The sequence below is a fragment of the Podarcis gaigeae genome (assembly GCF_964106915.1).
Source record: "Podarcis gaigeae genome assembly, chromosome: 7".
Lineage (NCBI taxonomy): Eukaryota > Metazoa > Chordata > Lepidosauria > Squamata > Lacertidae > Podarcis > Podarcis gaigeae.
This window is the reverse complement of record NC_139683.1, coordinates 67,192,178-67,218,326: the sequence shown is the minus strand read 5'-3', so window position 1 is coordinate 67,218,326 and position 26,149 is coordinate 67,192,178. Positions and strand designations below refer to the sequence as shown.

The 26,149-nt window shown below is 44.4% G+C and overlaps 1 protein-coding gene across 1 annotated transcript in view; it reads right to left on the bottom strand.

Moving 5' to 3' along the window:
- Positions 1-9,271: 9,271 nt before the first annotated feature.
- Positions 9,272-26,149, bottom strand: part of BCL2 (BCL2 apoptosis regulator) — a 134,914-nt gene continuing 118,036 nt past the window's right edge. Inside the window, exon 3 of the mRNA XM_083747442.1 lies at positions 9,272-17,241. Within this exon, the coding sequence (XP_083603568.1) occupies positions 17,107-17,241 (135 nt within the window). The 3' untranslated portion in view covers positions 9,272-17,106. The remainder of the gene's footprint in view (positions 17,242-26,149) is intronic.

The following is a 26,149-nucleotide window of genomic DNA, read 5'->3' as shown; positions in this document are numbered from 1 at the left end:
TTCCATTTCAGCTTCCAAAGTATCAGGTCTGGAGTAAAAGGTTAACAGAAGCAGGCCTCAGGACTAGGACCAAGATTTATGGGAGTTCCCTGTGAAGGTATAATCCAGCAATGTCTAGAGCTTAGCCAAACCCTCACATCCCTCAGTAGGGCCTGATGACTTGTCAAAGCCCAGAGACAGCCTGAGACATCTTGGCACATGAGATGAACCACAAAATGCCACCCCACCATGGAAGAAGGGGTGAGCGAAGATCTACATCATGAACAAGTTGAGGAATAAAGATCTACATTGGGATCTGCTGCCCCTCTTGATTCTGCCGCCTGAGGCGGTTGCCTCACTTTGCCTCATGAGTGGGCCTTCCCTGCCTGTCCTTCTTGTGAAATTGCAGAGAACTTAAAAGTTCTCTGTCTTTCCCCTTGGATATTTCTTTGGAAGCAAACTGGCAAGAGTGGCATGTGTCCCAATTCAGACTCTGAAAAGTCTGTGTTGCCTCTCCTAGTTTTGACCCTGCTAAGTTGTTTTCCTCTTCAGAGACCTCTTCGGGGAGTTTGTGTCTCAGATTCCAAGTCCGGTGGATTTGGAGGCCATGATATCTATTGGGCAAATGGCCCCAGCTCAGAAGTAGTCCTGTGCTTACTTACCTGGGAGTAAGTCCCATTGAACTCAGTGCGGTTCAGTGTCTGAGTAGGCATGTACATGGTTGAAGAAGCAGCTAGTACTGGAGTCACAATGGTAGGCCAATCTTTGTAAAATGACTGTTGCTGATGTATAATCCTCTATATGTCTACTCAGAAATAAAGAAACAGGCATAAGGTTGCTGCCTTATGTTATTTTCGCAGCAGAAAATTATATATATATATATATATATATATATATATATATATATATATATATTTCATGTACAGGCATACCTTGGAGTACAGTGGTACCTCTAGTTACGAACTTAATTTGTTCCGGAGGTCTGTTCTTAACCTGAAACTGTTCTTAACTAGAGGCGTGTTTTCGCTAGTGGGGCCTCTTGCTGCCACTGCGCCGCCGGCACACAATTTCCGTTCTCATCCCGGGGCAAAGTCTCTCAAAGTTCTCCAGGTTAGCGGAGTTTGTAACCTGAGGCATTTGTAACCCGAAGTTACCACTGTATTGTGGTTCCGCACCACAACAATAAAGCAAATGTCACAATAAAGTGAGTCACACAATATTATTATTTTTAAAATTCTGCAGGGAGCTCCTGTGACTCCCATATGGTCATGGTGCATATACAGAATGCAAACCGCTCACCCTGTGACCCTTTTACCTGCTGAGGGCATCCCCAGAGCCCAAACAAGCACTGGGATGGAAGTCTAAGAAGCTGGCATGTAAGCAGGAGTGGGCACAGAACCTGCATGCATACACAATTTGTTTTGTTTTGGTTCCCAGTGCATATAAAAGTTATGCTTACACTATACTGTGGTGTATTAGGCCAGGTCCCCTGGCTGCAGGGGTGAGAGGGGGGAAAACCCGGATCCATCCCTAGCCAGCTCCACTCCCCAACTGCCTGCAGTTGTACCTGCATCCTCATAAAGAGGCGCAATAAAGTGAGGTATGCCTGTACAGTTGTATCTTGGATCCTGAATGCCTTGGTACTCACATGTTTTGGCTCCCAAATGCTGCAGCCAATCAGAAGCCGCACTTTGCCAAACAACCAAATTGCTCTGTTTCAAGTAGCAGAGCTGCAGATCCGAAAACAAGGGATCATATTTGAGCGACTTGGCCTTAAAGCATATTTATAAAACAAGCAAGAGCACAAGACACTGACATTCAAGATGAAACCAGTTCTGCCCAAGGTTTATTTAAAGACAAAGAAAGATTCGAGAGCAAGGGGAAGGGAAGTCCTGTCAGGGAAAGCCCAGGTGAGAATTTGTATCTGAAGGAGGTGCTTGAACGTAATAACAGAAGAAGGGAATTGGATGCCCAGAGGAAGTAAATTCTGGTGCTAGGCAGCTGCAGCGGAAAAGGAATGTGCAGGAACAGGAAAGGTAATTTTAGATTTGTTTACTTAAAATACATGCCTATCCCCAAATTAGCTGAAAGCAGTGCACAAAAATAAAATAATGCAATTTTAAGATTGCAAAATCCCACAAATAGAACATAAAAAATAGCATCTGCTGCTAAAAGAGAAGGAGGAGGACTTAGGCAACTAAATACAAAGGGAGAAAAGAGGATCTTAGAGCCCTTCAGAAATCCTCATAAGAAGGGTAGTTTCTTAACCTCATCAGGTGATTCTGAATCTTTGGGGCCTTGACCAAAAAGGCCCTGCTTCCAATTGTCACCATCTTAACCAGGCTGTAAATTTAGGGCAGTGAAGCCTGCTTGATAGGACTGCCTCAACTGGGATAAGAGTCCTAGGCTATGAAGGACCCAGACCACAAATGGCTTTAAAGGTTAAAACCACAGAACGAAGGTTTTGAGGAGGAACATCCCTCAAAGGTCAAGTGGCCAAGTAAGCAACATTTGCAGGGGTTTTATTCTGAGTCGTACATTGGGCACAATCCAAAGTAACTGGAACTACTGCTCCAAAGTATCGTCATATTTGCTGATAATCTGAACCTATGCATCGGGAACTAATGAGTATATCTCTCACCCAATAATCTAGAATAAAGAAGCTTCCATGTACTGAATGCAGCAATGGGCTGTATAGTCTTCCAGGCGACGAGATAGATTAATTTTCTGCGTAGACAACCTAATGCTTCATCTTGCAAAACCTCAGCAATTTGCCTTTTGTCCCTTGCCATTAAACTCAGGTAAGGTGACATGTGTTTCTGTAAAAACCATCCCATGCTGCAAAAGTCAGGTAGTTTGGTATTTTTTAAAAAAAGCCAACACTGAAGAAGACTAGCTATCCTATCAACAACCTCTGGTTTTCTCCCTTTTTAATCCACAGGATTAAAATGTCTATTTTTGCCTTGTATAGTTCCTGTTTGATGGAGGGTGGTTGAAAAAAAAGGGAACCATCTTCCCTTTTGTACTTATTTTCTACCCTCCTGTCATGAGCAGGAATCAAAACTGCTTTCAGCCATGACCCTGATGGGACATCCCACATGACAATCGGGGAGAGTTTTGGAAGTTTTTGTAGCTGATCTGTTCCTATGCAGCTCTCACTGCTAAGACTGCACAGAAATCATAAATAAGAGGATTAGAGAGGAGAACGTATCTGTGAGCACTGGGAAGTACAATCACCAGTGGAGATTCTCATGAAAAGCTCAGGAATGACCTGAATAGGTGGCAGCATCTAAGTCCAAAGGGTGGCACTGGGGGTTAAACCACAGAGCCTAGGGCTTGCCGGTCTGAAGGTCGGCAGTTCGAATCCCCGCGACGGAGTGAGCTCCCATTGCTCGGTCCCTGCTCCTGCCAACCCAGCAGTTCGAAAGCACATCAAAGTGCAAGTAGATAAATAGGTACCATTCCAGCGGGAAAGTAAATGGCGTTTCCATGCGCTGCTCTGGTTTGCTGGCCACATGACTTGGAAGCTGTACGCCAGCTCCCTCAGCCAGCAAAGCGAGATGAGCGCCACAACCCCAGAGTTGCCCGCGACTGGACCTAACAGTCAGGGGTCCCTTTACCTTTACCTTTAGCAGGGAGGCTGAATGCTGCAGTAGTCGACTTGAGAAATAATAAAATTGTGTATTGAAAAGTTGGGAGTCTCTGTAAATAGAAAAGAGCAAACTTGCTATATTGACAAGCTGAAAGTGGAAGGACTTTGCAACCAGATGGACATATTGGGGGAAAAGAAGAAGTAAACAGTTTCTCAATATTTTGATCTTGAGAACAACAACACCCCCCCCCAAAAAAAAAACAAGTTAAAGTGATTCTGTTGAGAGAGGCTGAGGAACATGAAAATCCAGAATATTGGTTTTGGCAGAGTTTTCAAGGGAAATAGGCAAACAATAGAAAGTTGGGCAAGTCAAAAGAGAGGAAGATAAGAAATAGCAGTATTGTAAATCCTTAGCACAGATGTGATATTAAAAGAAAATGAGTGGATAACAAAAGCAAAAGGGAAAACATCAATAATATTTCATAGTGAAGGATTAGCCAGTCACCATAAGGTTAATTATTTTTTTCACACTGAAATTCCACTCTCTTTGGAAATATCTATGCAACTTACCTGGTGGTGTTCAAGTCCACATCGGAAATCTGCTTAGCTTAAGAGAATCATACACCCTCAAACATTGAACTGACTGGTGCAGCTGGTTTTGTCTACATTATTCCAGTCCTGAAAGAGGTTCGCCCTACCTGTTTGCATTTGGGGTGCTGTTTGATATTTACTTTCAAAGCCCTAATTGGCTTGTGAGCCAGCTTTGTTGGTTAAGGAGTTATCTGTCAGTTTCATCTGGTGCTTTTATTCTGGTTTTGTTTCATTGTACTGTTCATTTCTTCATGCTTGTACAACTGCTCAAGAAATCTAGTACGATGAAGTGTGGTATGTAACTGTTTTAAACAAACGAATGACGGTGTGCCGGAGGCTACATGGGAAAAAAGACAGAGAATTCAGATGATTAAGGTTGCAAAACAAGTTCCATTATGGTGTTGTAACAAAATTATGTCAGATATACACCTTTCTCACATCAAGCCATGTTTAAATGTTTAAAGTCTAAGAGCTTTTGCTAGGGAAGATGATGGGAGAAGCATTTGTGTTCTGTTAACAACTGAATTATACAATGGAAAGTGCATGGCGAATGGGTGGGGTTTTTTTTTGGTGGGGGGAGAAAGTTCTTTTGGAGAAATAACAGCTGTTTTTGTGAACACAGAAAACTGACGAGTAAAGAAAACCTGCCTTGTAAAATTCAAGGGCTTGGACAGGAGGAAGTCAGTAATGAGGAGAGGATGTTAAGAAGGGAGAAAAAGGCATCACCTGCTTTATCTATACACGTTGAGGGAATTCAAAAGTTTGGGCTCCAGATGTTGAGCAAAACCCCAATTTGCAGGAGTTTCCTGTCAGTTTCCACTAGTAACGTTAATTTACAGCCACACGAGAGAGCACTTTGGTCCGTCGCCAGTTCTATCTTTGCATAACTGCAAATGGAAGGGAAGCTCTTGCAGGCAAGCAATCCCTTCCAGAGGAAGATTTGAGATTAGGAGATATCATCTGCCTGGTAGGATTAGTCAGCTCACACTGGCGGGAGCTGAAATGCAAAATTCTCCCTGCATCCAGCGAGTTTCCCATAAAATGGGGTTGACTTAGGGCTCCATATTAAAGGAGATGGGTGGCAATGGAGGACCAGTTTGAAGCAAGTGGCTTTCATATTGGGGAGAAATGGTGGCGCAGTGACAAGGACATATAGGTTGCATGCAGGTTTGATCCCTGGGGTCCTTAAAAGGCTCAGCAGGCAAGACTAGTAGATAGATGGACATTTTGCCCCAATATTTTAAGAAGAGGACTCTTTATAAGAGGCTCCTGAAGGACCAGGTCAGGAATAGCTGGCAAGGTTTCCTGTAAGACAGATTGCCTCCTGCTATTACACTTCCTTGGCAGTGTGTAGCCACAAGGGAGTTTTCAAGGGCATTCTGGGGAGTATTTATGGAGGCACAGTGTTCAATGAGAACTGACCAGGCAGTCTTTTTTTTTTCAAATTAATCAATTAATTGTTATATTGTTGTGCAATCATTATTACTATTGTTTGGATGTCTCACCTACCCTAAGGCCCCAGGGCAGGTTAAAAAGGTAAAGGGACCCCTGACCATTAGGTCCAGTCGTGGCCGACTCTGGGGTTGCGACGCTCATCTCTCTTTATTGGCCGAGGGAACCGGTGTACAGCTTCTGAGTCATGTGACCAGCATGACTAAGCCGCTTCCATGAGCAGCTCATGGAAATGCCATTTACCTTCCTATTTATCTACTTGCACTTTGATGTGCTTTCAAACTGCTAGGTTGGCAGGAGCAGGGACTGAGCAACGGGAGCTCACCCCATTGCGGGGATTCGAACCGCCAACCTTCTGATCGGCAAGTCCTAGGCTCTGTGGTTAAACCCACACCGCCACCCGCGTCCCTCCAGGGTGGGTTACTACCATTTAAAAACACAATGGTAAAATCAGGTAAAACTATAATCAGAAAAAGAGGGTGGGCCATAAATCTCTCTCTCTCCCTCAGGTGTCCATGGCTAGGGGGAAAAAGTGTGTCTTTGGCATATAATGAAAGCTATAGTACAGTGGTACCTCTGGTTATGTACTTAATTCGTTCTGGAGGTCTGTTCTTGACCTGAAACAGTTCTTAACCTGAGGTACCACTTTAGCTAATGGGGCCTCCCACTGCCGCCGCGCAATTTCTGTTTTCGTCCTGAGGTACAGTTCTTTACCCGAGGTACTACTTTTGGGTTAGCGGAGTCTGTAACCCAAAGTATTTGTAAACCGAGGTACCACTGTATAGAACAATGAAGGTGGTAGGTGGGCTTCTGTGGAGAGAGAATTCCACAGCTTAAGGGCTGCCACAGAGAACGTCCTGTCCTGGCTTGCCAGCCCCCAAACTGTGCCCAATAACGTTTTACAACATGGCAAGGTTTTCGAGGTGGCCATGCAAGTCTCCCTCCGACAGCCAAGTTGACATGGGAAAGGCTCCCTCAGAGTTTGAAAACCACTTTTCTGTGCTATTCAGAGCAGATCCTGATGACCAAAGGTTGAAATAATTCTGGGAATGCCACACAAAAAAAAATGCTTCCTCATGTAAAAGCTTTTACTGGGTTTAATTTTTTTTTTACACTAGCCTGGTATTTTACACCAGCCTGATATTTTGTAAGAGGGCAGGTATATAAATACTTTTATAAATGAACAAATAGTCCCTGACATTGGGCCTTGTGTCAGGGCCCACCTGTGAGGATGCCTTCTCTGTGTCCTTCCTGGAACATATGTCTCAGATGGACACTACGAGTGCTCCAGGATAATGTGGGAACTTAAGATGGTGGTTTGTAGTTACCAGGCAAGCTTATGTGTAGGGGGGTATCCCACTAACATAGGACAAAGACCCACAAAGGGTATCCCTCAAAATTGCAGCCAGCCCTCACTGGTGTCTAGCAATATTTATTGTGTGGAACTTTGCCACCACATAGTGAGTCTTCTTCATGTCTTGGCTGTACATTCCTAGTGACCTCTGGGGGGTCATGAAAAAAAACTCTGTTAATTAGCTTTAAAAGGAGATCTTGGATTTATGGTATCCTGGATATTCTAGCAAAGGAGATGGTTATCTGCCACTGTAACTCCCATAGAAAACTCTCCTCCTCCTACGCTTGTAATGTCCTAACATGCTATTTTTTTGCTCAGCCCGATTGTGTCGCATGGGTAGCTGCTGCAGTTATATTTAGGGATGTTGCTGGCCAGCAGGCAGTGGGTGCTTTCACACAGCAGCTTGTTGTGGACTTTGTGCTGCTTATGTCCAGAACTCTTTCAGTGTGTCCACACAAGATAATCAAAATGCCCACCTGTACTTTGTTTAATCTGGATTTTCTCTTACCATGCAAAATCTGATAAGTAAGCCTAACCAGTTGTACATTTGCAGTCACTCCTGGTATGGAATCTCTTGAGAACATTTTGGGGGTTTTTTTGGAGGGGGCATTTGTCATCCGTGTGGTGATGTTTCAATGGGTGGCCTGTATGCTCCTCACATGAGATTTGTGCAAGGCCTGTAATCATAAAAAGAAATGTTTTGGGCTGCTTAGTGCTTTGAGTCATATATATGTGAATCATTCTTACTCAGTCTTCTTTCCCAGCTTTCTCCAACTGATACTCAACTTCAGCTAAGGCACCCAGGGATGGAGGGGAGTGGATCAAATTAGGTTTGTGCCTCTTGCTGTTTTTCCAAGCTTCCACAAGAGTACTGATGGACAAATCTGTCCATTTTGGTTCTCAAAGTTTCCCATTTTTCCAGGCTTAAATTCAGTTCTCCACGTTTTTTTCAGCTACTTGATTTCCTCATTGAAAATTCATCAGCATTTGAAGTGCACATTTATCCTAATAAACACGTTTTTTTCATATGTAGCTTTAACTAATGTACAGTACTTTTGCAAGCAATTTCCCCCAGTACATGTTATTTTCATTTAACATGTGCTCTTTTATGCACACTTACACCTAATATACGCACTTTTGCACACCATATTTGATTGGAGATGTGCAGAGTTCAAAGGAAAGCTGTGTTTCGGGTTGCATATTGGTTTGAGAAGTGTGAATAGGTAGTTTCTGATTAAAATGCAAACAAACAAACAAAAATCAAATCTCTCTTCCATCCCTACCCAAGAGTCCCTTGCAAAGCCCTGCTGCCCACAATCAAGTGAGCGGTAGCACATCTGGCATGGGGGGAGGGGCATGTCATTCTCCTATTGGGGTAGTTTGTCCACCTTTGGTCCCCATCCTGCACTCAGCTCTCACCTGTGGCTCCTAGTAGTTGTCAGTATATGACAGTGGCCACACCCCAGCTTTGACTGGCCGGCTAAACCAGGTGAGGGTAGCTTATGGATCTCAAACCCTCAGTGAGTTAGGGACTTTCCCTGCATGTGAAGACAGGCTCTGGGGGGTTGAGCAATTGAGACCAGTAGTGGGTCCAATGGTCAAGAAGTCAGTTTCTGCATGTGCTGTAGAGGGAAGAAAGGGGCAGGTGGGGCTCCTCAACCTGGGAAGGTAGACCATCTAGGAGGAGGAGGAGGCCAAGAGGGGGGTCTTTTTGTCTGGCAGCCCAGGACCTCTATACACACTGCCCAGGCTTGCACCCTAGGGAGGTCACTTTGGTGCTGTTATTGAAGTGGTTTGATTTCACCCTGGAGGGGCACTCCATTGTATCTTGAGACAGACAGATGCCAGCAGCTTGCCCCGTACAGTGGTACCTTGGGTTAAGAACTTAATTCATTCTGGAGGTCCGTTCTTAACCTGAAACTGTTCTTAACCTGAGGTACCACTTTAGCTAATGGGGCCTCCCACTGCCGCTGTGCCGCCACCGTGCTATTTCTGTTCTCATCCTGAAGCAAAGTTCTTAACCCGAGGTACTATTTCTGGGTTAGCAGAGTCTGTAACCTGAAGTGTCTGTAACCTGAAGCGTCTGTAACCCGAGGTACCACTGTATAAATAAGGAGGAAAACTGACCAAAGCAGAGTGCAATATTAGTGATGCAATATATTTTCCACAGGTTCAAAAAACATGTCTGATGATATTGCCAAGTGGAAATGGATGTTTTGGCCTCGCTTTAATTATTAGGCCACGGTCTATGGAAACAGCACGTTAATTTTCCAGTACTCGGAATCAAACCAAAAGCCGACATCTCACAGTGTGCTTTATTTTATTTCTCTCTCACACAAAATTAGCTGAAGACATGGAACGTTTAATGGCAGCATGATTTGTCGACTTTAAAATAAAACGATGTGATTATTTTAATAAATGGTAATATACAGGCAAACAATTTTTTTTTAAAAAAAACAAAAACCCATTACATACAACATCCAAAACACGGAAATAAACTAGATCTGTGTATTACAGCAATGCTGGTGCTAATTAAAATCCAAACAGAAGAAAAATAGGAGCACGGTCCACTTGCATGGCTAATCTGCACAGATAGCCTGCTTGCAGTGCACTGGGAAGTAGCAATTGTGTGAGAGGCTCCAATTTCATCATCAAGCCTTCCTCTCTGCTCAGTGCAAGTTACTTGTGCTTGCAAGTAAATGTTTGCAAGGTGCATAGAGGGATGGCTGGGTGGGGAGATGAGAGAAACATACATAATGTCCCATGATTGCTGCCTGCATGTGTGTGGATAGATGGGGAGGGAGGGAGGTGGTAGCAGGCCTTTGTTGAGCCCTGCTTGGAACATCTGTGCATCACTGTTGCGGCAGCCCTTATGCGTGGACCTTCCTTGATGGTTTAATTGAGGGAAAAGTAGACAACTTTGCAGCATTAAGAGAGTGTTCCAGCGTGGCTGGATGTTGTGTATGGATGAAGCTGCATTAACTTTAAGCAGATTTTTTTTTTAAAAAAAAACACCTGCTAATTAAATTAAGTTTCTCATAATCCAGTTAGAAAAGAAAACATTGCCGCTTTCAGAAATGTTTCAGCCTTCCTATTGATGCAAACCTTGGTGGTTCTCTTTGTGGAATGAAGCCCTCCTGCGTCACCCACTGCCTCTGAACATGGGAGGTCTGTCTAACTCTCCCGCTAGAACCCAAGCCATGTATGCCGCTTCCATTTTGCTGTTGTTGTTTGGCACTGGAAAGTAGTTACTGGCCCGTCATACCACAATGCTCTGGGGTCAAATGGAACCGGGTTTTGCCCCCATAACTACTATTGAAAAGGGGCTTACATAAACCACAGTTGCATAGCCATTCGATGTCTGCAGAAATGAATCCCCAGTGCCAAATCAGCAAAAAATTCTGACCCACACAAGAGGTCCAGGGTCAAGCTGTTTCTTCCTCTGCATAACAGCCCTGGCCTTGTGATCAGAAGAAGGACAGTGGTGCTCAGGGAAGGGGTGATGGGTAACTCTTCCCACTTGCCGTGTTCCCAATGGAAATCACTCCCCAAAATCTGCTAGCAGACTTGGCAGGGAAGCTTCCATTGGCACTTAATGGAAGCTTTTCTCCTAGGGAAGCAGCTGTAGATAGGGATGGGACAAGGCTGTCAGCTCTGATTTCCGTTTCTCCTTTTTCCAACCTTCAGTTCACTTTGTCACACTGATGCATCTGAGATACTTTTAGAAGTCCTCACAAATATTCACCAGCATTTTAGGGCACGCTTCTCCTAATGTACATGTTTGTTTGCTTTGCAAGCCCTTACATTCCCCATACTTGATACATTTTGGTTGGAGACGTGTGAATTCTGAAGGATAGCTTGCGTTCCAGTTCGCATATTGTTTGGGGAAGTGCAAATTAAAATGGAAAAAGCTTCTCTCTCATCCTTAGCTGTGGGTTAGCTATTTTCATCAGAAGAGGAACAGGGAATGGTTCACTTTCCTCCCCATGCCAGTATCAGTGAAAAATACGTATGTCAAATACATTCAAACAGTTAAGATCATTTATAGTTTGGTCCTTAGTAGCCTATACGGTGTAAAACAAAAACCTCCAGAAACAAAGCCAATGCACTCTGACCCATTTGTCGTTGAGAGCCACTCTGCCATCTTTAGATGCTGGCTTCATTACACCTGAAACTGATGAAGAAGGGAAGAGGGGTGCCTGTGTATTTGCCTGCAGCTCAGTGTTACCACTGGAGCAGCACAGCTCTGGAATATGAGCATGCGAAACCTAACCAAATTGGTTTGTGTGCAGGCACTGAAGATTCCTCTCTCTCTCTCTCTCTCTCTCTCTCTCTCTCTCTCTCTCTGTGTGTGTGTGTGTGTGTATTTGGGCAGGGTAGTTTGGTCCATCTTCCAGGGCTCTTTCTTTCTTGACAGAATCTTCAGTGCTTCCTAGGAAGCCTGCACACAATGTATTTGGCCAGGAAGGGCTGTTCTGGAGGCATTTTCTTACTTCTTCTCATTCACAGAGACCGCAAAAGCTTCACTGTTAACGATCTCCAGCAGTTTCACATGGTGGGACCTGTGGCACGGTTAGAGCATGGTGCTGATAACGCCAAGGTTGCAGGTTCGATCCCAGTATGGGACAGCTGCATATTCCTGCATTGGACTAGATGATCCTCAGGGTCCCTTCCAGCTCTGCAATTCTATGATTCCTTCTATGTGCAGTTATTTTCTCAGCACTGTCCTTTTTTTTTTAGAACTGGCCCCTCAGAACTGGGTTATTACGCACAAGGTTAATGAGAGCCAACTTGGTTGAGTGCATAAGTATAAATGAGCACACCAGCAAGAGATTCCTGTGGAAACGTCAGTTCTGCTGTGGAATTATGGCATGGCTTAGGGACAGTCTCTTGAGTCTTGGTTTCTTGTGCAAGGACAAAGTGCTACTGATTTGATGTTTTGCAGGGCTTACCCACCCCTAAACCAAAACAATGTACCAGGTGAAACCGGGAAAGGCTGCCAGTCACGGTGAAAAAGCTCAGGGAAAGGGCAGTTTCAAGCTTTTATATACATTCAACCTTTCTAAATATGTTTAACATGACTATTAGCAGTATCAACTGTCCTTATAGCTAGTGCAGCCACAACACTGTACAATTCTGCAGCAAAGATGGGAGGAGGGAACACCGAAGATCACCTGCATAAAATATAGACTATCAACAGCACACCTGGCCTTCTCTGGCATACACCTATTACGATACTGTGAAGCCCAGCGGACAGAGACACAATAAAACATCAATTGTCAGCATCTACCTAAATGCCTTGTAACGTGACTACTTCAAATTACACCTAAAGCAGCTTTGAAAAGTCTCGGAACTGGGTGATGCCACAAAATAAAACTTTGTTCAAAGAATCATGGTTGAATAGCAGCACAGACATATCATATAGTTCATTCTCATTACCATTTCATTTTGACAATTGTAAACCTTCAGCTAAAAAGAAAAAAGACAAAAAAAAGACCCAATTCTTCTTTGATGGTAACGTCTGAGGCCCGGAACCCACTATTTACGATGAGGAGTTTGCAGCTACCATTTGAAGCGTGCTAAATAGAGAGCTTGAACCTAGCTCCATGTTGCATTGCCTCTGTGCTGGGATGGCACAGAAGAAGTGGCACCAGGGTATTGGCATCGCACAGAACAGTGGAAGGCAGAATTATGTTTGCTTTTGTTCCATCTCTGCCACTTCAGATAATGCAGCTGCTTAGGCTCAGGCTGCCCAGCCTATTTGCTGGCTCAGAACAACGAAACCTGCGGTCGTCGTGACCCATGCATAATGGTTGCCTTGCACAAGTTGGAAAGTATGCCACCAGATTCTCTGCCTGCCAAGCATGTTGCAGCAGTTCAAGGGTAGATCTTGGTACAGATACAGATACAGATCTTGGGCACAGGATGACTTTTCTTCTCCCATTTCATACTGTAACATGTCTCAGCAGGTTTAGGATATGGTGCAGTACTGGTTGTTCCCATGTTATTACTGGTTGTTCCCATGCTATTGTTCCTCATCATGCCCTTGGGACTCCTGGGCATTGTTCTAGGGCAGTGTCTTCAGTCTTGGGTCCCCAGATGCTGCTGGTCAAGAATGATGAGAGTTTTGTAATACAACAGTATCTAGGGACCCGAGACTGAAGGATGCTGTCCTAGGGTATGTTTGCACATGAGTTGAATTTAGGGGCTACTTCAAGTTATCGGCATGCAACACTGATGAAAACCAATGAATACTGCAGCTTCACTGGCGCATGGAAACCTATGCGTTATGCAACACATAGGTACCTCATTCGCAGCATAGTTACTTGGATTCTCAGAAGGATGTGGTTTGTTAGACAATTAATTCCCACCCCCCATATGTTGTTGTGTTGTTGTTTTTTACTCTTCGGACAATGCAGTAAATGACAGAAATGTTTAAAGCCGTTGAGTCCCATAGGATGAAGGTGAGCCTAGCTTCCTCTGAACTGCTCCTTATAAATGCACAGTTCTGACATTTATTCATAAGCATTTCAGCTTTTGCAAAGCTAAGCATTTCAACTTGGTGAAGTTACACCCATGGTATCGAGGGTACATAAGTTTGAACAAATGCCTTTATAAATTTATTTCCGCCGTGAAGCGTAAAAGCTTAGTTCACTGTCGCTCCTGAAATGACGGGTACAAGTGCCATAACTGTAGAGTAGCTACAGCGATGCTGAGATGCATTAACACACTGGGCACACTCCCCAAGGAACTTTTCTTGCACATGCTCCATTTAATGACTGGGAGCTGAACAAGAGTAGCTCCTTGGTGAATTCTGCCCATCTTTTAAAAAGCAGCTTTGAAGACATGATATAAACTACAGCCTTAAGCAATGAAAATATTACATTCCCTAGATTTTTTTTTGTATATAATGCCACAAAATTAAGATATTTCACTTAGATCTGATAAGCCTTCTTCATCTTTCTTTCTTTCTTTCTTTCTTTCTTTCTTTCTTTCTTTCTTTCGCTTAATTTATTTATTTATCTAGCTATGCCATCTTAAGTGTTAAAGCAACTGTACTTCAGTCCAGATATTTATTATTGGATGCATATTAATGTATAAATTCAATTTCTGTACAGTTTTATAAACAGAAAAATAAAATAAAAAGGTGAGGGGTTTTTTTTTAAAGATGGAAATTTACAGAAGTCAAACATGTCCACCACATCAAATTTAGATTTTGTTCCTTTGGGGCATGTATTGTTTAAATAAAATAAAAATAAAAAGCCCTTGCATTAATATGGCCCGGAACTTATTGGCTGGATCCAAAGAACTAATGGAGAGTTGGCTTTTTGTATATGCTGAGACTTTTATGGCTCCCCACTGCAACATTACAGAACTGCTCATGAGGGCTGGTGGGGCATCACCCCCCCCACCCCCCGCCCTGTGCAGAATCCCAGGGCAGATCTACACCCGTGGTTTATAATGTTAAAAATGTGTTATTAAAATGTGGCACCAGGGGGTGCTGCAGAGCAGTGAACCACTGGCAATGGAAAACAGCACTGAACGTTACATAACGTTATATTTAGTAACATTTAACAGATCAGTGTAGATCCAGCCCTACGCTGTAATAAGGACTGATGCTAGAGACAAAAACTGTCCTGAGCATGCAGGGAAGCATTTGTTGTGTGTATGGGTTTATTTTGACCCTTTGGCCTTTTCCCCACTTAATGTATTACACTGATATCAACAACTGGCCATTACGGCAAAGCATCCAATCTAGAGTTGCCTTTGTTAAAGTGGTCAATATATTTGAATACATGACCAGAGGTGCTTCTAGGCGGGAGCTTAATTTGCTAAAAGATTATTGAGATATCACAAACATGTCATTACCACCAAGTTTCTCCCCCTCTTATTGGACTTTCCTCAGAAGGGGTAAATCTCTCTCTCTCTCTATATATATATAGGTGGGGGTGAATACAGACATGTTTGCACGCATGTTTGAGAAGCACTGAACCCACTGTAAGCACCCTCTTGGAAGCACTGAGGAAGAGACCACCCTGCCAGTTCTTTGACTTTAGGGGTTGAGTCCACCTCAGGCAACCCAACCCCATTCAGCTGTAACTTGCTCTTAAATACCTTCAGCAATGAAGATTCTGCAACACCAGCCTCATAACAGCTCACCTGGTCAGTGTAGGTGACCAGGAATTCCTTACAAGCAAGTCAGTGGCCTGGCAGAACAAGGACAGCTCACTCCATCAATGGTAGGCTTGGGAGAAGGCTATTCATTTTACTAGCTTGCTGACTGGCTAGTAGCATATGACCCTCCCTCTGCAGCCAGCATGGAAGAATGGGCTACTAGGCCCTTAGTAAGCTAATGCTTCATCTTTTTTGCAAGCTAGTAACTTCTGTTATTTACAAAGCTGCAGTACACCAAGAAGCTCTCAAGGGACCCACATCTTTGGGGAAGCCCACCTCCTTGCTGCTGTCACCACTGCCCATTGAATTGCCCTTTTCCCTGGATACAATCCACACACCTGCCCAGAAGTAGAAGGCCAAGGGAAGCGAATGGTGCTTCTTTTTCTGCTGTCTGCACACCTGGGATGACAGGTGTGCTCGCAGCAATAGCCAGGTATAGGGTCTGGGGGCTCTGGTGGTTCAGCAGTGGGTCATGGCAGGCTCTCAGCGATGCTCAACCACGATGACAGCCGTGCTCCTAGTGATCTATCTCCTGCTACGTGTTTAGGATTTTTTAAAACAAAATAAGGTACTCTCAGAAAAGCGGTGTTATTAAGTACTCTGCTTTCATCTTACTGAAAAGGATTTTAAACAAGGATTCCCCCCTCCCTCCCCAGGTTTCCATACAAAAGGCAATAGGCATCTTAGGGAACGGGATGATGTCTGTGAGCCTCTGCAGATGGAGGCAATGGATGCATTCTTGATCCTTTTGAAGACCGTCTTAAAAGAAATAACCAGGACGCAATACTATTGAGGGGAATAAAGCTCCACTTAAGAGAAAAATAAAATGCAAAGAACATAATTTGGGGGGTGGGGTGGTCCGTTTTGATAAAGATGGCGGATCCGAGCTAATCTCTTGTCACCTGATTTCAATTCTTGGGCCTCTCTTGGCTTCGAGATGTATTATTCAGCAACCAACGTGGATTGCTTTTAAGACCACCACCCCACCCTCCTCGGCAAAGAAGAAATCAGAGAGTAAAAGCAGGATCAGCTGTGGGTAAACTCTCGCTCCAGTGGGGATGCGAGCCAGAACATCCAGGCTCCAGGTCCTGCAAGGCAGGTGGCAGGCACTTACGGTTTCCTGATGGCTGCGTGGTAAAGTGAGGATTGAAGAATATACTCTATAAACAGAATATTTGTTCTGCAGTTCTGAAGTTATTTCGTTTCAAATCGTTGCTTTGAGAATGCACAAATGGTATCCTCCCAACAATGACCTACGGTGGTGTCGAATGGCACAAAACAGTACATATCAGGATGCTTCACAAGTTGGGATGAAATCGTATTCCCAGACGTCAGCTTTGGGCCTGAGCTGATGAGCTACATGGACTTTATTACTGGCCTGAACCTCGCGTCGTTTCTCGCTCTGGATAGGTACCATGTCGAATTGCTATATCCCAAAGGCGTTACTGGCTTGAAATTGCTCCCATCTCATCCATGCTGCGATTTACTTCCTCCTTCAGTGGGCAGAGCAATAAACTGCAAATTTACACCTCTGCAAGTAGCCCATTTACTGTCTTTCCTGCAGATAAAACACCTCTGTCTCTTGTGCCCTATAGTCCAATGTGATAAAAATAGTCTTGTCGAGCGGCATTTTGCAAGAAAGCTGAAGATCTTTGGAGTGTCCTTAAACTTCCGTTATAAAGATGCACGTGGGTATAACTTGCAGAATTTCAGGAAAATAGCAGGTTAAATGTAAAATATCTTCAATAAATAACTCTTCTCCTGCACTGTAAAAAATAAATGAATATTCCCTTTGGCAGTAATAGCTGATTTAATATTTAGACAGAAAGATACTTGGCTCATAAAATAATAGCATTATGCTACAGGAAAAACAAAACAAAAAAAGCTCTCATGCTTTCTGATCCTCTCTTTTCAATTAAAAAATAAAAGACTTTTTCATCAGTTCGCCACAAGTTGGTTGAAGTCACTTATGCCCCAGATAAGCTCCAAGGGTGATGCAGGCACCCACAACAGCCAGACTCAGGATTGTCTTCAGAGGCAGCCACGAGAAATCGAACAAAGGCCTCATGTTGTTGCTGTAGAGCTCCACAAAAGCATCCTAAAGTAAAAGAGAGGGGGCAGGATTATTTGTTTATTATTAATAGTCATAACATGCCTTTTCACCCTGTAATCCCAGAGTGTGGTACCTGCAGGCACAACAGAGAAAATTAAGTAAAGGGCTATGCAGAAATGGCAAACCTGATAACAAAATCAAGAGACCAAAATGATGAACTTTTTAACAGAAGAGTTGGACACCTTCCGTGGACTATTTGGAAAAGTGAAATCGCGGGCAGGATTGAGGATATGAGCAGCGGAAGTAAGATGACAAAATGGTTGCATTACAGGGATTTTTAGTAATAAATAAGAGCTTGAGATACAGTAGGAATGGGTTAGAATAAAAATTATTTGGAGGTTTGGGTGGTTAGTCAATATATGAAACAAAGATGTGTGATTATTTGATCTGAAGTTTTTATCTCTTTCTCTTTCTCTCAAATTAAAACAACATACTGCACGAAACTTCAATTAAAGCAATAACTTTAAAAGCAATTGGAAATAAAATCAGCTCTACAGAAGGAGAAGCATTCTCTTAATCCCCACCTGGCCCAAAGATCAGAAGGCCAGAATTCTAGAACAGAAAATGGTCCAAGCATTCACAACAAACCAAGGGATTCTTCGACTTCAGCTGAACTATAAAAACAAACCTATCATGAGGTGGACTGTTGTCTTGCCTCAGGGATTGGACTGGATGTGAACCAACAAACTGAAGTTAAATCCAGGTAAGACTGAGGTACTTTTAGTGAGTGGTTCCTTAGACCAGGTGGCTGGGATGTTGCCTGCTCTTGACGGGGTTACACTTCCTCTGAAGGAGTCGGTAGGCAGCTTGTGGCTACTCCTGGATCCATCGCTGTGCCTTGAGGCTCAGGAGGCCTCGCTGATACAGGGTGCCTTCAGCCCAGACGTTCCCCTACCTGGACAGGGATAGCCAAACTTCTGTTGTCTATGTTCTGGTAACCCCTAGTTTAAAGGTAAAGGTAAAGGGACCCCTGACCATTAGGTCCAGTCATGACCGACTCTGGGGTTGCGGCGCTCATCTCGCTTTATTGGCCAAGGGAGCCGGCGTACAGCTTCCGGGTCATGTGGCCAGCATGACTAAGCTGCTTCTGGAGAACCAGAGCAGCGCACGGAAACGCCGTTTACCTTCCCGCCGGAGCGGTACCTATTTATCTACTTGCACTTTAACGTGCTTTTGAACTGCTAGGTTGGCAGGAGCAGGGACCGAGCAACGGGAGCTCACCCCGTCGTGGGGATTCGAACCACCAACCTTCTGATTGGCAAGCTCTAGGCTCTATGGATTAACCCACAGCGCCACCCGTGTCCCTAACCTCTAGGTTACATCACTGCAAAGTATTACACTGATCCTGGCCTGACTGCACTGGCTGCCGATTAGTTTCTGGGCCCAACGCAAAGTGCTGATAAGGTAAAGGTAAACGGACCCCTGACCATTAGGTCCAGTCGTGGCTGACTCTGGGGTTGCGGTGCTCATCTTGCTTTATTGGCCGAGGGAGCTGGCTTACAGCTTCCGGGTCATGTGGCCAGCATGACTAAGCCACTTCTGGTGAACCAGAGCAGCACACGGAAACACCATTTACCTTCCCGCCTGAGCGGTACCTATTTATCTGCTTGCACTTTGACATGTTTTCGAACTGCTAGGTTGGCAGGAGCAAGTGCTGGTATTGACCTATAAAGGCTTAGATGGCTCAGGACCACAATACCTCAAGGACATCTTCTCCCCATATGAACTGACCTGGACCCTTCAATCATCCTCTGAAGCCCTTCTTTGTGTGCCTCCTCCACAAGATGTCTGGAGGGCGGCAACACAAAAACGGGCTTTTTCTGCGGCACCTTCATTACTTATCTTTAGGTACCAGGTGAAAATGTTTCTCTAGAACCAGGACTTGGGCTGATTAAACCATCTATGCTCTTTTAAATGTGTTTGTGGGAGGGAGGTCTCGTTTTATACTTTGTGATTTCATTTTGTATTTGTTGTTGTGAAATTCAAAAAATAAACAAACAGTATACGTTGCAAATGAAGCATTTTGGTAGAACCTTTCCCCTTTTCCCTACAGGGGCTACAGGGAACCAGACAGAGGGCCTTCTCGGTAGCGGCGCCCGCCCTGTGGAACGCCCTCCCGTCAGATGTCAAAGAGATAAAGAATTACCTGACGTTCAGAAGACATCTTAAGGCAGCCCTGTTCAGGGAAGTTTTTAATATGTAATGCTGTACGGTTTTTAACACTGATTGGGTGCCGCCCAGAGTGGCTGGGGAAAACTCAGCCAGATGGGCGGGGTATAAATAATAAATTATTATATTATTATTATTATTATTTCCCAGTCTAGAACTCTGGGCATGTTGGTTTATCACTACAGTGCCTCCCAAAAATGATGGGTGCTACAAATTCAGCTTACCCTGCCAAGCTACTCCCACCAGCAGAACCTGACAGGTTAAAGATTAGGAGGTGCAGAGCTTGGTGGTGTCACAGGTACAAAGTTATAAACCAGGCACAGGCAAACTCGGCCCTCCAGATGTTTTGGGACTACAACTCCCATCATCCCTAGCTAACAGGACCAGTGGTCAGGGATGGTGGGAACTGTAGTCTCAAAACATCTGGAGGGCCGAGTTTGCCTGTGCCTGTTATAAACAATGGTTGAAGCTAGACATCCGATTCTGGATACAGCAATTATTGACGCATCTAACATCTGACACAAGATGGCGCATCAGGCTTCTTACATTATGCAACTCAAACCGTGTGCAGCTAGACTTTTAATGAGACAAACAGGGAAATAGTGTTATCTTCCACAATTTATTTTTTACAAAAAGACAGACAGACAAACAAACAAACAAAAACAGACTGGCTTATATCCTGTTGTTCCTATTATTATCCTTTTAACAGAAGCAAGCACGAACTGCCTTTAATACAAAATATAAAAGTTACAGTGGTACCTCAGGTTAAGAACTTAATTCGTTCTGGAGGTCCGTTCTTAACCTGAAACTGTTCTTAACCTGAGGTACCACTTTAGCTAATGGGGTCTCCCGCTGCTGCTGCACGATTTCTGTTCTCATCCTGAAGCAAAGTTCTTAACCTGAGGTACTATTTCTGGGTTAGTGGAGTCTGTAACCTGAAGCGTCTGTAACCTGAGGTACCACTGTATTGGCCACAGTCCTACACACACGAGTCTGCAGAAGTCAGGGTTAGATATCCTTACTGAAAGAAACAGCTTCAAGGCTGCCTTTTTTTCCTTTTCTGGATTGCAGCTTCTCTAAGTGCAGTTTCTCAGCTGTGATTCCAACAGATCGAACATCTGCAAACTTAAGCGCAATAATTTAAGGTTTGTTTGTTGTTTTGGATTACAAAGGAAAATGAACTGGCATAAAAGGTTAATCTTTTGTATTTGGAATTAGTTAAGTTACATTATGTTCCAGTTAGTTAAGATGTACCATTAATAAAACAATCAGAAGATGAAAATGTCTAAAATAGAGGAAAGAGCAAACAACACATTTCCAAAATAGCCCTTCATTTTATCTGCTGTCAGGTTGCAACCCAGAGAGTTGCTGAGTTCTCTTTGCCTGCGCATGTACAGACAGCATCAACAAGGCAATGTACAGGTCATGGTTCTAAAGCCAACAACCAGACTCTTGTCATCTCCTTGGTCTCCTCACCTGATGTCAGGGGGGGAAATGGTTTAACATGTGCTTCTAGAGTTACAAGGAAATAGCCTTTTAAACGTACAGGGCTTTGTATACTCCACTGGTCCCTAGCTTTCTCCTGAAATGTTGGGCAGGAGGGGAGATGAGGGACAACTGGGCATGGGAGAACCATCTACAGTGTTGATGAGCAATGGCTACAAGATGGCTGAAGTCTGGGCCACGAAGGGACTTGCTTGGTCAGATGTGTGCAGGTGCTTCGCATCTCCTCATAAAGTTGTGCAAGGACTTCACCTCACATATTATAGCTGTTATTGGAAGTAAGGAGCTCATTCACACATGTGTGTTTAGTACGTGACAGCTATGGTGTTGAGGTGACCTGCATATGATCAGGTTTCCACATCACCTCAGACACCGGCTGTCCAATGGAATCTTTCCTCGTATTGATGAGCAAGTCATCACTGGTTACCGGGAGGCTTCCTGGTTCAAGCCAAGATGTTGCATTTGACCCGCAAAACCCTAAACGCCTTGAGTCCTGGGTTATTTCCAATTCAAAGAGACCTATGGTCCTACTTTTTAGAGGTGAACCTGGCCTCTACAAGGATCACAGCTTTGGACCATTTATTCCACAGACTTTTATGGACCTTCCTCCCAACAAGCAGGGCGAAGGGCTCCTCGTCCAACATGCCTTTGGTTGCTTGTTCGTTCTTTCAGTTTCTTGATTTGCGTTTATGGTGTTTTTTTTAACGCCAATTAAATTGTTCTATGATTTTTAACGCGTTGGAGCTGTTTTGTGAAAAGCCCTATTCAAGTCGGGGAAATAAATACACAATCAGCGAAGTGTTGAGCAATCTAGTGACAAACAGGGCATGGGTAAAACTGCCCCAAAGAAAGTCCTATTCAGGATTACTCAACTAAAGAAACCACCACAATTTATTTATTTTTTTGTAATGATAGACTTAACATTTGACTGCACTAATGCTGGACTGTAAGTCATGTACTTTCCTGCACTATTTAACTAATTGAGTCACCCCCCCCCAAAAAAACCCCCAACACTTCTGAATACTATATACCAGTGCTATAATGTGGACTGCAAGCAAACCTTGCAGAACTCTGATGTCATTGCTGCAGAGTTTTCCTCTTGATCATTTTAGCCAATGCTTTACTTTGGAAATGGAGTAGACAAGTTGGATTAAAAATGGCAACTGAGATGCAATTCCAATAAGGTTATTTTTTTATAAAAATAAAGACAGAGGAAATGCAAGTATTGGTGCTCATCTATGGATTTCTAAAGCTACGGAAGTCAACAAGAAGATGAAGTCATTGCAAAATTAGATTGACTTGTTTTCTGATTTGTCAGCTTTGCCTCCCCACCCCCCACCCCCGCTTTTAATCTCATAGGTAGTGGGTTGTCTGTGCTAAGCATGAAAGAGGGCAGACCGAGCGAGGGTGGGCTGCAGTGACATTGGGACAATGTTAAAGCTCTGAGTTATGGTGACGGGTAAAGAAACATAAGCTGAAAATGCACAGCGGGAAATCCCTGTTCTTATTGAGACTATGACAACAATAACATCAACGTCTACCTTATGGCGACTGTGCCATATATTCTAAGTAACTGTTTTATGGGTCCTTTCCTTTCCTCTTTGGTGCTTTCTCAAACATCCTGATTAGACTTATTTCCGAAGCTTGTTTGAACAGCCTGTCACTATTTGTTTAAGTCTGAAAACCTGATTTAAACAAACACCCGGACCCATTTTATGCACTAAACCAACAGGGAAGTGGGAGGTGGGCAGCTGAAAAAGACCCACTGATTTGCATAGGTGATGTCTTGCATGCAGAGTCTTTGGGAGGGCAGGGTTAAGGAGGGACATGTTTGGGGGAACAGCTACACACTTGGGAACCAGCTACACACTTGGTGTCTCCTTCTTCTGTCCCATGGAAGGAGAGGAAATGAGCAGACACGAACCATTGCTGACTTCCTAAACTGATCCCATCAAAACACATGAAGATGCTTTATACCAGGTGAGGTCATTGGTCCATCTAACCTGGTACTGTTCTTCTCTGACTGGCATTGGTTCTCCAAGGCCTTAGGCAGAGAGAAGGTTGTTGTTTTTGTACCAGCATTGTAGGAATTGACAAACTTGTCCGTTTCTGTTTCTCATTTTTTCCATTCTCAGGTTCAGTTCTTCACCTTTCCACATCAGTTTGCAATTAAAAAACCAAACTCAAGAAAATTCACCAGCAGATTTCTCCTAATTTGTGTATGCATTTTTGCCCAATATGCATGCACATTTTTGCAAAGCAATTTCTCCAAACATAATATAAGAATAGGATAGAATTAATAATAAAAAATAACCCACCCTTCACCCTAAAGTCCTAGGGCAGGCACCCCTAAACCCGGCCCTCCAGCTGTTTTGGGACTACAGCTTCCATCATCCCTAGCTAACAGGATCAGTGGTCAGGGATGATGGCAATTGTAGTCCCAAAACAGCTGGAGGGCAGAGTTTGAGGAGAGTTACAATAGGGACGCAGGTGGCGCTGTGGGTTAAAGCCTCAGCGCCTAGGACTTGCCGATCGAAAGGTCGGCGGTTCGAATCCCTGCGGCGGGGTGCGCTCCCGCTGCTCGGTCCCAGCGCCTGCCAACCTAGCAGTTCGAAAGCATCTCCGGGTGCAAGTAGATAAATAGGGACCGCTTACCAGCGGGAAGGTAAACGGCGTTTCCGTGTGCGGCTCTGGCTCGCCAGAGCAGCGATGTCACGCTGGCCACGTGACCCGGAAGTGTCTCCGGACAGCGCTGGCCCCTGGCCTCTTAAGTGAGATGGGCGCACAACCCCAGAGTCTGTCAAGACTGGCCCGTACGGGCAGGGGTACCTTTACCTTTTTACCTTTACAATAGTTAAAATACAACAATAAAAACCATTCATTTATGGTTTGCAGTAGCAAAAATAAGGCAGGTCCTAAAACGTCATCAACCAGGGCAGTTCCAGTTCCATAGTCAGACCTGAAGCCAGACTGCTATGAATCCAAGTAATAACATACTTTTGTATGTTATTTTCACTAATGTGTGCATTTTTATGCACACTTTATCCCTGTATAAGCCTTCTGTTTTGCATGCACAATTCTTGGCTGGAGAACTGCATTGCAAGATTTAAAGAAGTGTGAATTTTGAAGGGTGGCTGTGCAACAGTTTGCACACTGTTTTGAAAAGTGTGAGTGGGTAACTCTGCCTTTAAATGCAAACTGAGTCTAATTTCGCCCCCATCCCTTGAGCTGTGGTCCACCACAACTATTTATGCTGCTAGAGCTGAGGAATATCTGGCGCAAATGTTCTGGCTTGAGTGCAAGCACAAAGCCTAAAGGCCCATGAGAGAGATGTGCAGTGCAGTCCTACGCTGCCTACTCAAAAGTAAGCCCCCACTGAGTTCAAGGGAGCAGCTTCAGATGTAAAAGATTTGTAGCTCTCCAACAGCTAACGGCATATTTGTTTCCTAAGTTTGGCTTGGCAAGACAGCAGGGGCTTTGCAAGGGAAGGGTTACGGAACAGCTGAACGATGGCTCTGGGAAAGCCAGGAGAAAAGGTTTCGAAACGGCATTGCCTCCGGCCACCTAATTCATATGTTTGACAAATGGAATGTACTAAAAAGGACAAGGTATACAACCAATGCGGGACGTGGGTGGCGCTGTGGTTTAAACCACAGAGCCTAGGGCTTGCCAATCAGAAGGTCGGCGGCTCGGATCCCTGCGATGGGGTGAGCTCCCGTTGCTCGGTCCCTGCTCCTGCCAACCTAGCAGTTCGAAAACACGTCAAAGTGCAAGTAGATAAATAGGTACCGCTCTGGCAGGAAGGTAAATGGCATTTCTGTGCGCTGCTCTGGTTTCGCCAGAAGCGGCTTAGTCATGCTGGCCACATGACCCAGAAGCTGTATGCCGGCTTCCTTGGCCAATAAAGCGAGATGAGCACCGCAACCCCAGAGTCGTCAGCAACTGGACCTAACGATCAAGGGTCCCTGTACCTTTTTTATACAACCAATTCAGACCTGAGTCATGGTTCTGAGAGACCCAGCCCTCTACTCTGTCTCCCAGCAGCCCTCCACGCCACCAGCCTCTAGCTTAGTTTTACACTGGCATTAAGGTCAAGGTCAATTAATGAGGTTCCCTCTTAACTATGGAAGGAGCCTCAAATCCTGGTTTCAGATCTTGGTTAATGGAGCCTTGGTTAAGCCTGACAGGAGAAATCTGAGCCAAATGGAAGGCGTATGCAAACCCACAGCTCCCAACCTTTAATTATTTGAGGTGCTGCTTTTTGTAAGCAGCTGTTGGTTTTTGGATGGTAGCTTTTAGGACTGTATTTTACTGATGTACGGATTTGCATCCCTGTTCTTAAATATATTTACTCGGAAGCACAGGCACATTTTGATGTGGTGCCTTCCTCATGCATCACCACCATAAAAAAACTGTTTTCTGTTGAAGCCCTCTTATGCTAATCATCACATTTAAAGGGTGAAGGGGCTACATCGGTAAAGGTTTGGGGATTTGGGGAAGGGATGTTTTACACGGCAGGTGTCACATCTAAAATGAATCCCTATCCTCAATTATTTCCACGTGATTTAGTTTCACTTTAATGAGGTGTCAAAAAAGGAAGAAGCGCATGTTCTCTGTATGCAGATCAAACCCTGGCATCTCTGTTTGAAAATAGGCAATAAGCTTGGAAGACCTATGCCGACTGGAACAGACAGCAGAGGCATAGCGTGAAGAGAGCTACTGGGACAATTGCCTTGGGCGCAAAAGAAAATTGGTTAGGGGCACACCTCTGCAGCTGCCACTCCAACTGGGGGCATTCTCCCCATCCTGCCCACCCGCCTCACTTGAGCAGCACACCAAACAAGAGCTGGGAGAGGACAGTCCCTGGTATCCATTGGCTGCACAGTGCCCTCCACCAGCAGGGGAGGTGGGCAGACAGAGGGACTCATGGTGGTGCCCCAGCCCAAGAAGGCACACATGCATGTCCTGCCGCTGCTACATCTGGCAACAGCAGCAGTGCCAAATGGAGGCACCCTTTAGGGGGCACAATACTTGCCTTAGGGGGTGCAATACCGTATTCACTCGAATGTAATGCACACCTCTTTTTGGCCAAATTACGTATTGGAAATTAGGGTGCACATTAGATTTGATGCCACATTTACATTTGCCAGCAAATACTCTTTTGGCTTCAAGGTTTTGCAAACTGAGGTGCGCATTAAAGGTAAAGGGACCCCTGACCATT